The 12,631-nt window shown below is 41.0% G+C and overlaps 1 protein-coding gene across 2 annotated transcripts in view; it reads right to left on the bottom strand.

The window, feature by feature from the left end:
* Positions 1-11,191, bottom strand: part of Rnf145 (ring finger protein 145) — a 34,450-nt gene extending 23,259 nt beyond the window's left edge. Inside the window, exons 1-4 of one of the 2 annotated variants that reach the window (XM_013036403.1) lie at positions 10,949-11,191; positions 10,453-10,588; positions 4,726-4,946; positions 2,297-2,405 (exon numbers count right to left, since the gene is read on the bottom strand). In XM_013036403.1, the coding sequence (XP_012891857.1) occupies positions 2,297-2,405; positions 4,726-4,909 (293 nt within the window). In that variant the 5' untranslated portion in view covers positions 4,910-4,946; positions 10,453-10,588; positions 10,949-11,191. The remainder of the gene's footprint in view (positions 1-2,296; positions 2,406-4,725; positions 4,947-10,452; positions 10,589-10,948) is intronic. The other variant, XM_013036404.1, reaches the window with a different exon arrangement.
* Positions 11,192-12,631: the final 1,440 nt, after the last annotated feature.

Genomic DNA, 12,631 nt, shown 5'->3' with positions numbered 1-12,631 from the left:
CAAGTCATCTGACCATTTAACCATCCATCCAAGAACTATCTGCATGGGGAATAGGAGCCTGGACACTCCCTCAATCAATGAAACGGTGACTCCAAGCAGGCACTGGTGGCCCACCCCTATAATCCTTATAATTCAGCTACTCAGGCTGAAATGTGAGGACTGTGGTTAGACTCCAACCCAGGCAGAAAAATCCACAAGATTATCTCCATTGATCAGCAAAAAAGCTAGACTGGAGGCACGGCTCAACTGGCAGAATATCAGTGCTAAGTGAGAGGGTAAGGCCCAAAGTTCAAGCCTTGGTACTAGGAAAAAAAAAAAGTAGAGACTCTAGAGCCTAGATCCTAATTGCCACTTTTGTTCAAGAATGAATAAACTGGGAGAGAGAGAAGGAGGGGGTGACATTATCCAAAAAGAAATGTACTGACTTATATAACTGTAACCCCTTTATACCTCACCTTTACAATAACAATTAAAAGAATGAGTAAATAAGGATAGAGAAGTGTCTCCAAGCTGATCCTGAAAAGAGATTCAGAGGTGTCCAGGAATTGCCAATGGAATGTGCCTGGGATTCTGGCTAGTGGTCCCTAGGGAAGGGCATTATGTTGTCTATGTCAGTACCAGCCAGTAAACTCCTAGAAAGCTTTACATCATCAACCTGGGGACATCCATGTGTGACGCAAAATGACAAGGGTGAGTGCTCCACTTCTGAGCAGAGCACTGCCTGGACTGAGCATTGTGAGGATTAGAGGCAACCCAGGGTAAGTCAGACAGAATAGACTTTGCAACATCAGGGGACATGACCTGAGCAAGGAGAATGGAAGACAGTAGAAGCTTAAAAGAAAACCACCACTGCAGGTAGCATCCTGTACAGAGGAAATAAAATAGGTAGAAAGGGAGTAGACAAATGTGAGACAATGAAGTTTCTTGAAAAAACTAGGGGATTGAGATGCAGATATTAGGGAAGATCGTGGTCATGCATCCAGAGGGTACAAGAGCTAGTGGTTGCTTAGTAGTTATTGTCATTCTTTTGTCTGCACCATACAGCTGAGAAATCAAAGGTAAGAAAGAACTAAACAGACCGTAAGAATCACAGGTCTATCCCTGCATGATATAATTCAAGTGCTTGCTACTGTCTTTCTAGTCTTCTATTATTTCCCAAAAATTATCTGCAGTAAGCATTATAATTTTATAATCAGAAGAAAAAAAATTAAGATTCTCTAAAACTCAATTGTAGTAACATAAAAATGCTATTTCTAAGATTAAATTCATACCTACACTAAAACCTGTGGTTTAGACCTCTTATTACCTTTTCTATACGTAAGGCAACTGTCACTCCTCACAGAATTGGAGTGTTATTTCATTATACTAAGTACATTTCAATAGTAAGTCATGAACTGTAAGTTTTAGAAGAAATTATACCTCCAAAACTTGGAGTTGCCCTATTATATTTATAGTGTCACTTCTGGTTGAACTTTTTTTTTCCAATTTTTTATTGTAATTATAAAGGTGATGCACATAAAGTCAGGAAAAAGAGTTCACAATATTATTTCTTATACCTATGAAATAGTTATATTTCCCCATTTTCATCATTAAGAAAAGAGAGCATTCTTATATAAGAAATTATGTAAACCATACATATCATATGAGTAGAATTTGACAGGGTTAGGATATGAACTGTGTGAGCCACTGGTTCAACTTTTTAACATTCTGTTCAAAAGACAGGAAGCTCACATTTATTGACAGACCTGGGTCCTAAAACTTAGGTCCAGGAGACACAGGCAAATGGATATCATTGCTAAAGAGGCAGAAGTTCTAAGTTACACAATTCAACTCAACGCTACAATGATTACAATGATTAATCTATCAGTCACTCTGTCTTTAATCTCAAAGTTATACTGATTAATCTCTATCAATCATCCAATCTTATAAAGTAGTGGCTTTTTCTGATTCTCATACACTGTGGGGTGACTTCCAGTGATAGAAGAAAATAGACTATAGGAATTCGGGTGTTCCCACAGCCTGACTTAAGAAATTCCCTTCTCAGGCACTACAGAGAGGCTCTGGGGAATCTTTCAACATAACCATAAGCCCTATATCACATTTGAATTTTATATTTTGCAAGAGTAAAATGTGAACACAACCCCAGGTATTAATCTTGAATGATAGTCTTTATTTAGAAAACATGGATGAATAAAATCTGTTTGAGGTACACACCATAGCCTTCTCAACAGTGCTACAATGGCATAAGGAAACTTGAATTTAGTCACCTATATCAAAAATGGGGCCACGTGCTTACCTGGAGATTTGATGACCAGCATAGAGGAGCAGGGCAGTCAGAAAATATAAATACAGCTGAACCAGATGCTGTCTGGGCAGGGTGAGTAACACAACACTTAGGATATAACCTGCAGCACAAATTAAGAGAGATATAAGTTTAAAAAATGCTTCTAATTTAGTCTCCCAATTAGTTATATTAGGAGTATGAAACAATTATTTTCCCATTAGGTATTTACTACCAAAGTTCATTCAGTATCATAGTACCTCTGAGTTTTAATTGAGAATATATGACATTTGTTGATTACAGTGTAGACTTTGTCTACCTCAAAAGCAAATATAGCATACAAAGATGCACTCTGGCTCCCCAAAGAAGAACTACATGTCATCCTGTGTTTCTCTAGGCTTCCCGTTCCTCGTGATTAACCATCATAATCCTCCAACTCCTGAAGACCCATTCTCTCTCTCCTGTGTCTTCCAATCACTCCACCAGACACCAGTCTATCTGTTTCACAGGATGTGCAGGGCTCCTCCCCACCCTGGAGAAAGCCACCAAGTAAACATTGCTCTTCAAAGTAATTTTCTCCTTTTCCTATGCCCATCTTTCACATTCCACTGACAAATGTTTCAAACCATCTACAGTCAGTGCTTCTATTTTCTACCCACCTATCTTAATTCCCTCTTTCTTACACACACACACACACACACACACACACACACACACACACACACACCTTATCACTCTAAAGAAATGTGCATCTGACTACCTGTCAAACCCAAGACTTGAGGCTCATCTCAGGTCTTGCACCTGAGCAGCAGCCTTATTCCCTGTGCTTCTGGGATGTGGATTTCTTAACCTCTGTTAATGTGGTCTCTAAATAACTGTTTTTCTCTATATAAAACAATCTGGCACAATGAATTTATTTATTGCTTCAAATATTGACATACATTCCAGATATGTTACCAGGAACCTACTATGTGTGCAAAAACCTACCTCATTTCTTATTCTAAATGAATACACATAATAGCTCAGTATTTATGAGATAGAGACACTTAAATGGTTAGATTCAACAATACACACTCAGGTCCTTTCCTTCTCCCTCAGCAAAGCAGCTCAACTGCTTTTGCTCCCCAAAATGTCATTCACTAAAGCTGCACACTGGTGGCCTGTAGTCCTACCTACTCAAGAGACAGAGATATGGAAAGTTGTGGTTTGAAAGCAGCCTAGGCAGAAAAGTCTGTGAGACTCCATCTCAAATTAGCCAGCAAAAAGTAGGGTGGAAGGAATGACTTAAGTGGTAGAACATCAGCAGAGAAAGCAAACTGAGGAAGCACAAGGCTCTGAAGCTCAAGCTCTGGCAATAAATAAATACATCATATTCACTGTTTTGGGTAAGCATGCATCACTCAGAATGGACCAAATAACCCATAGCCAAGTTGATAATGATGAGCTAAATGAACAGCATATAATTAAGTCCAGATATTCTGCTTCCACAGTGCAATCACAGCTGAACAGGGTTCTGACAGCTCAGTTGTAAACTCAAAAAGCTCTTCTAAAATAATCTCACAGAAACAGGACAATCATTCACAATTTTATGAAAGATGTACTTTGTGGTAAGCAATTCCAATAAAATATTAATCTAAAACAATTATAATACAACATTCAAAGCAGGTCTGGAGTTTGTAATAACAATGTTAATTTTAAAATGTGGTACTTGTTACAGGTAAACAAAAAACTAGCTTAAACTTAAGGATGCTTTTATTCTGGGTGAATTTTATCTACTTTGGGTCTGCATTTCTTGCCTTTAATGTCCTTAATCTCTCATTATTAATTTTACTACTAACCTCAAAGCATATCAACTATAATCCCAGGAGTATTTTGTAAGGGAGGAAATAATTGCATTGTACTACTATTTCCCAAATTCCATTTAATTAAAATGATTATTTTATCTTTATTAATAGATTAGGTTGTCTCAGGAATAAAAACTTACTTTTCAAAACTTACTTTCTGACTCATAACCAACCCCTAAAATAAGGACAAATCAGAATAAAAAAGTTATTTGAAAAGTATTTATCATTATTTATGTTTTATCATATTGAACACCAAACTGTTGGGCTGAAGGCACGGGTCATGCAGAAGATCCCAACCTGGCAAGCCTGAAGCCCTGAGTTCAAATCCCAGGACCACCAAAAACACAATTACCACACTATAAAAGGCTTTTTCCTCTTGCTTTACGAGTTTTATCTAGTAAAACAAATCCAACACTACCTACTTTCCTCTAGTCCTAGTAATTTACATGCCATGGTAAACAAAGCCATAAACAAGATTGGCCCAACTCCTAATCACAGTAACAGCAATGTAACTGAAGCTTACTTTACCCAAATGGATAATGTGCAAAGACACGCATCTGAATGCTCTCAGCAGGTCAGATAGAGGGAGCAGACACATACCTACGTAATGCATATTGAGAGCCAAATACTTGTACTGGAAAAGGGGGTTGTTGCTGAGGCTGCTTCTCTGGATCTGCTGGAAGAAGGAGCTGACATCCCAGCGGTATAGGACATCCAGCAGCATGATGCTGGGCACCCTCAGGGCCACATTCAACACTGCCTCCAGCTTCTCCTTTGCAGCCATGCTTTTTCTCTTTCTTTTTTTTTCACTTGGGACAGACCTAAAATCCAGAAAGCACAATGTAAGTCAACACAAATAATATTTGCTATCATTTTATAAATCTAAAGGATTGTCATAAAAACTAATGGGCATTGATGGCTCACACCTGTAATCCAAGCTACTCAGGAGGCTGAGATCTGAGCATCATTCAGGGAAATGCCCAGGCCCTGAGTTCAAGCCTGGAGAGGGGGACGGAGGGAGAAGGCACTAAAATTCCTTAGCTACATAGTTAGCTATTGTTAGGTATTTATGAAATCAGCCTTATATTAGTCTTTCAGGTCTACCTATACCTGGGATTCTACTACATGATCAAAACCTGGTTTGTTTTTTCCTGGACGGTCTGTTTATTATTTAAAATGCTATTTTAAATTAAAATCCATGTTTCAGTATTGTCAAAACTTAACATAATTTGTGTGTACTCTTAATCAGGAGAACAGAGTAGCTGCCTCATGACATTTTTCCATACTAGGAGACAGTGAAATTTTAAAATTCCAAACACAGTTAGAAATCCTGATAAATTCCAAGAAGGAAATACCAAAGGTGGACTGACAGAAAATATTTGGGGAGCTCAATTTAGATTTAAAAAAAAAAGGCAAGAAAGGGACTTCTGAAAAACTGAAGAAAAATCCCAGAGCTAAAAGAATATTTAGAAAAGCAGTGAGTTAAACTATTTTAGGCAAAACTAAATGTTAACAGGCCTCTAAGTTGGAAAGTACTTCAGAGGATACAAAATTGTGCAGCTATAGTGCACTGTTTGTTTGTGGCAGTACTTGGGTTTGAACTCATGACCTCCCACTTGCCTGTCAAGTGCTCTACCACCTGAGCCAAACCTGCTAGCCCTCTCTGCCGTAGTTGCTTTTCATATAGGTCTTGTACTTTTGCCTAGGATGACCTCAGACCAAATCAAAATTTATTTTTAAAGAAGCTAACAACTCCAAATCTAAGACCTTAACAAACCACCCTGTATGAGAATACCGCTAAGTTGTCCGGGCATGATGGCACATGCTTCCCAGCTACTTGGGAGGCAGAAATTGGGAGGATTGGCATTCAAGACCAATCCAGGCAAAAGTTCTGGACACTGTATATCAACTAATAAGCTGGAAGTCATGGCACACACTTGTAATCCCAACTAAGAGGGAAGCATACACAGGAAGATACAAGGTCAGACAACAGCCTAGGGGGAAAAAATGTGAGGCTTACTTTTAAAAATAACTAAAGCAAAAAAGGTCAGTCCAGGCTGGCCTGTGGTCTTTTTACCCAAGAGATTGGTCTCCAGCAAAAAAAAAAAAAAAAAAACTGGAAGTAGAGCGATAACTCAAATAGGAAAGTACCAGCCTTGAGTAAAAAAACTAAGAGAGCATCCAAGCCCAATTAATTTCATAAAAATTCACTTTATTGCCTGAAATACAATAAGCTCTCTAAAAAGAGGACAAATAAGTTTAAAAGTTACAAAATTATTTTTTAAAAGATGGCAAATCTATTAGAATACTAAGTGAAAAAAAGCTGAACTATTGAGTAAAAATTTAACAAATTCGCCAGGCGCCAGTGGCTCACGCCTGTAATCCTAGCTACTCAGGAAGCTGAGATCTGAGGATCAGGGTTCAAAGCCAGCCTGGGCAGGAAAGTCCATGAGACTCTTATCTCCAATAAAGCACTAGGAAACCGGAAGTGGCGCTGTGGCTCAAGCGGTAGAGCACTCGCCTTGAGCTGAAGAGCACAGGGACAGCGCCCAGGCCCAGAGTTCAAGCCCCATGACTGACAAAAAATTAACAAATTCACATTTAGTCTATTACAAGTCCTGTCCTTTTTGTTATTTACTTACAGAATTGGAGTGCTAAATTCACAAGCCAGAGAATTCATAATGAATTCACAAGCAGAAGAAATATCCTATCCTTAAATCACTCCCACTCTTAGTTTAAAATTCTCTTCCAAGTGGGGACCACAGGACCCGTTCTCTGTGTATCGGGGTACCCTTTACACAGACAGGCAAGCATATGGGAGAAGCTGAACACCGAGTCTGCAAGGTCTCTGTGCAAATGTTGGCAAATACTAAGAATGAAGAGAAAAAAATATTTTTTTAAAAAAAAAGAGGAAAAAATGAAAAGGAGTTATCAGGATTATCCTGTTTTGTATAATAGAGCTGCAAATAATCCAAGGAATCAGAAGAGGCCAAGCAAAGTGGATATAGGAAAATTTAAAGAGCAAAGATAATTCTGGACTGTTGGCTCTGTCACCATCCTTTTAAGAATTTTGCTGAGAAAGCTAAACACATTTCTAGCTTTGGCAATAATTTCAGACATTACAGGACAAATGAAAACATTTATCTCTGAAGGAAATTATAGTGACAGATTGCTAAGCTATGGCTAAATATTTGTCAGTATTTCTCTTACCCTCCAATTTTCCTAACTTCCTAGCACAAAAAGTTAAACCTGAAAAGAGGCTCAACTCAGCACACCAATAATACAAGTTTTTTTGTGTGTGTTTTTTTGGATCCTGTTGTGGGGCCTGAACTCTGGGCCTGGGCGCTGTCCCTCAGCTCTTCAGCTCAAGGCTAGCGCTCAACCACTTGAGCCACAGCGCCACTTCCAGCTTTTTTCTTTTTGCTTATGTGGTGCTGAGAAATCGAACCCAGGGACTCATGCATGCAAGGCAAGCGCTCTACCATTGAGCCACCTTCCCAGCCCCAATAATATAAGTTTTTAATGATCACGTTATTCCCATAATCCAAATGCTGTTATATCTGTGTATATTAATACTACCAACAACATACAATAAATGTTACAATAAATATCGTGATTCTGATTTTTTGTTTTGTTGTGTGTTTTTTTTCCCGGCCTATCCTGGGGCTTAAACTCAGGGCCTGGGCACTGTTCTTGAGTGTTTTTGCTCAAGGCTGGCACTCTACCACTTGAGTCACAGCTCTACTCTGGCATTTTGTTAGTTAACTGGAGGTAAGAGTCTCTCAGGTCGTTTTTCTGGGACTAGCTTAAAACTATGATCCTCAGATCTTAGCCTCCTGAGTAGCTAGGATTACAGGCATAAGCCAACTGGCTCCCAGCTGTAATTTTAAAGGAACAGCTTTTAATAATATTTCCAACGTTTTTTTCTTTTTGCTTATGTGATATGCTGAGGAATCGAACCTAGAGCCTCATGCATGCAAGGCAAGTGCTCTACCACTGAGCCACCTTCCCAGCCCTTAATAATATTTCTATCCAAAAACAAACCAAACAAAAAACTACTGTAAAAATAAAAAACAACTTCCTGTAGTCTGGAACTGTGGCTCATTATTATAACCTCAACTCCTCAGGAGGCTGTGATTCAAGGATGCAGTATGAAGTCAGCCTGGGCAGGAAAGTCAATGAGACTCTTATCTCCAATTAACCACCAAAAACTGGAAATGGAGTTGTGGCTCAAGTAGCAGAGCACCAGCCTTGAGTAAATACGCTCAGGGACAGCACCCAGGCCCTGAATTCAAGCTCTAGGACAGGCACCAAAAAACAAAAAATGCACTGAAAAGCCAAATCTCAAACTATGCCATACAGGAACTTAAACTGCATTTCAGAAAGGCACTGATTTCACAGTTAACCCTCCACAGGTTCTGCATCCATTCATTCAATTAACCTCAACTTGGAAACACCATGGAAAAGAAAGTACTTCTGTAGTGAATAAGTAATAACTCTTTTAATGTTGTTATCCCCTAAATAATATAGTGTAACAACTATCCAGAGCACTGACATATTAGGCGTTACTCTTTTAATGTTGTTATCCCCTAAATAATATAGTGTAACAACTATCCAGAGCACTTACATATTAGGCGTTAAAAGTCATCTAAAAGCCCAGATGCAAGGGGTTCACACCTGTAATCCTAGCTACTCGGGAGGCTGAGATCTGAGGATCATTGCTTAAAGCCTGCCCTGGCAGGGATGACAGGAAATTCCAATTGATGACCAAAAAAGCTGGAAATGGAGCTATGGTTTAGGTGGTAGAATGCTAAGATTGAGCACAAAAGCTCAATAACAGTGTCCAGGCCCTGAGTTCAAGCTCTAGGACCAGCATCCAAAAAAAAACCCAAAAAGTCATCTAGAGCTGTGGTAAGGTAGAAAAGACTCAAGCTCCTGCAGACTTTGGTATCAGAGAGGGATCCAGAATCAATCCAAGGATACTGAGGGACCTGGTAGCTTGGGAAAAAGTATTCCAAAATATTCTCACTAATATCCTTTGCAACAGTGAATCTACTTCCTACTTTCTATCCCGTCACATTTGCAAAGGTTTCTAGAATCTCCAAGGTGACAGTATTAAAGAAGGAATTGTTGCTGCAATGTGCAACGCTTCTCAGCTACTCAATGACCTCAGGGAAGAGCTACTTCCTCTGGTGGTCACAGTAGTAGCTCAATGTCTAGTTGGGAATTGATTTCAACATCTATGAATAGCAGATTTTCTCACGACTCACTAGCCACACGTGGAAATCAGTACTACTAAGATAACAGAACTGACAGCCTTTATACTGAAAAAAATATTATTTTCATAGTCTAATATAAATTGCTGCTAGTTTTTATAACAAAGGGGGACCGAGGGGAGGGAAAATGGGAAAAAAAATTAGGGAGGAGGTAACAAGTTCTACAAGAAATTTACTACCTTGCATATGTAACTGTAACCCCTCTGTACATCACCTTGACAATAAAATTAAATTTTAAAAAAGGAGGCAGAGGAATTGTTACTAATTAATATTTGTGATACATAGTTATGGCATCTAACTTTGAGTCTTCCCTCTGGTTTTAAAATGTGCCCATTTTGACTATTAATTGTCGCTCTTAAAGGGATACGGCGAAAGGAAAAAAATACATGAACCAAATAATCCTGTTTTAGAAATAGATCTGCTGGGCGGGGGAGGGGAGGGGAGGGAAGCACTCTCTCTAATTCTGACCAAGGATCATCTTTATTACAAAAGGCTACTGAAACAATGGTACATATTTCCCCCTAATTTCCAGCCACAACTTCCAATTCACAAATACAACAAAAACAAAACCTTGAGTCACTAAGCCTGTCAGATATCCAAGAAGAAAGATTCCCCCAAACTTTATAGCATGGTAAGATAAATGAAGCGTCAAATGCCTTTAAGAAGAAAGTTGGAAGGAATTAAGTATGCCCATTTAATAACTCATCTACTATTTACTTACTAATTTTTTTTTTGTTTTTTGGGTTTTTTTGTGGACTTCAGTGATGCTGTAACAAACCAGGGATAGGCTGGCCACATATAAGTACATGAAGGAAACAAACTCAAAACATAAAAACCAAAAAAGAAAAGACACTTCTGTTTTTCAAAACCTTAGTCTAAACTTTCTAAAATACAAATACACATGGCAGGTAGTGATCACCTCAAGTAAGTACCTTATGCTATGTTCTGCTCTACACACTAAACCCACATCCACATAGAATTCCAAAGAGCTCGCTTTGTTTGCAGATACCTTGAATAGAGGCTTCTTTCCTGGGATAAAAAGGTTACTTACTCTACAATATGTGGGTCAAACTTAATATATTTTCCTAGATTCACTGTCAGCAGACCGTATTATGAAGTTGAAGGGAGCTGCAAGTTCTCTTAAAACCACAGCAATACCAAACAGTCCTAGAAAATAAGTAGTATCACTAAAAACAAAAAAAAATTTAAAGATCTGACATATCTAAAGCCAAATATACAAACTTTCTCTTGTTTTACCTTCCATGCAAAGTCTTAAAATTTCCTCCTTAAACTGAGAAAAGTAATACTCCAATATCATGTCTCTTGAAGTAATCTAAATAACTAAAGGTAACTCAAAGATGACTTACACACACACACACACACACACACACACGCTAAAGAGAAAATGATATTTCTTTCCCAAATCCACCAAAATAAAAGTTCAATAAATGCTGACCAAAAACAAGACCATAACAACTTTAACGAGGGATTTCCCTAGACTTGGAAACAGCACACATAGTAATGTCTTATATACTACATATGCTTACCACTCCAATTTGTGGGGCAGAAAAGCCAGTGGTTTCAGTGTACACTTTTCTGAAAGTGGATTTTCGACCTGAATATGATGAAACCAAACAAATCATCCTGAACAGTAAGAAAAATTACGCCTGTAAACTAACAGCTGATGTCTGCTTTAAAAGAGAAAAAAAGCTACATTAAAATAAGGAAACAAATGGAAAATTTGATTGTACCCAAGAAAATGAATGCACTCGTATTTCCCAAACTGCCCCTTAAAGAGGTACAACAAAAATGATACGACTCAACATGATATTATAGGTACTTTAGATAATAACTGCTAATAAAGATAATTTAGGGCTGAAAAGTTTCTACTTTTTTTTCCTCCTCCATCAACTGAAGAAAACCAAAATGTTCGTTCATCATTAACCTTTCTTTGTTCCAACCATTAAAAAAAAAAAAAAGAAAGAAATTCTACCATCCACGGATCTTTGGGTGGAAAAAAAGGAGGGGGTTGGGGGTTGGGCTGTCCATCTGTGTGCTAGGATGCTGAGACCTGAACGCAAGCAAAACTGGAGCCTAGGATGGGAGAAAACGCACTTATTACATAAGCACCGGCACACGCTTTAAATATAGCCGGCCCTCCCCTCTCCCGCTCGCGGCGAGCTAACTTCGTGTGTACCCGATTTCCACACCAACTACTAGCAATCTTGTGATTTTCCCGTCTGCGCAAGGGCCCCCGGCGAGGTGTCCAGGGCCATCTCCATCCACCGGGGACACCCGCCGCGCCACTGCCTCTGCCATGGGGCGCCCATCCTGGATCACGACTGCAGCCGGCGACAGCTCATCCTTTTGGGCTGGATTCAAGACTCCACCAGAACTGCACACTCCGCGGTTTTGTAAATACATTTAAACAGAAAGGCACGGGGTCCTCTCGGTTCCTTTCAGCCTAGCTTCCTGTTTACGGCACACGGCGTGGTTTTAAAGCCGTCCATTAATCTCCGAGGCCTCCGCGCGGCGCAGGCCCCTTCCTCTCTCCCGCGCCTCCCCCCTCCCCCGCCCGCTCGTCTCCGACGCATCTGAACTATAGTAACCCCGGCGCGGCGCGGCGCATCCCGGCCGGCGGCGCCCGGCCCCGGTCGCCCGGGGCTAGGGGATGACGTTCCGCCACTACTCCGGCAGGAAACGCCGGGGTGTCCCCGCTCGCGTCTGGCCGGGGGCTGACTCGGCCTCATCGTACCCCCCCCAAAAAAAAGGCCCCAGGAGAAGATGCGGGCCAAGTTCACAACGCCCAGAGACACCCCGGGCCGGGGAAGGGGTGTCTGGGGGAGGGTGTTCGCTCATCCCAGAGGAGGGCTCGGATCTCGGGGTCCTGGGGGTGGAGGGGAAAAGCAGAAGTGGGATGGGGGCGAACCCGGGCTGGCGAGCGGGGCGGACGAAGGGGGGGGAGATAGACTGACGGGCGTGATACGCAGGGGCTCCCCCCGCTCCGAGGGTCGGCCAGGCCTCCTCGGCACCCCTCAAACCTCGCACCGCCCGGAAAGGGGCCTGGCCGGGGTCGGGGCTGCCCAGCCTGCGGCGGGAAGGGACGGGAGGAAGGCGGGAGGGAGGGGAAGTGGACAAAGACGCCCGGGGGGGTTAGGTCGGGGATGGAAACAGGGGGAGGGCGGGAAGGGGCAGCTCGGGAACGGGGTCCGCGGAGAGGGCCGGCAGAG

The sequence above is a fragment of the Dipodomys ordii genome, unplaced genomic scaffold (assembly GCF_000151885.1).
Source record: "Dipodomys ordii isolate 6190 unplaced genomic scaffold, Dord_2.0 Scaffold284, whole genome shotgun sequence".
Classification (NCBI taxonomy): domain Eukaryota; kingdom Metazoa; phylum Chordata; class Mammalia; order Rodentia; family Heteromyidae; genus Dipodomys; species Dipodomys ordii.
The sequence above is the reverse complement of the archived record's forward strand: the minus strand, read 5'-3'. Positions and strand labels throughout refer to the sequence as shown.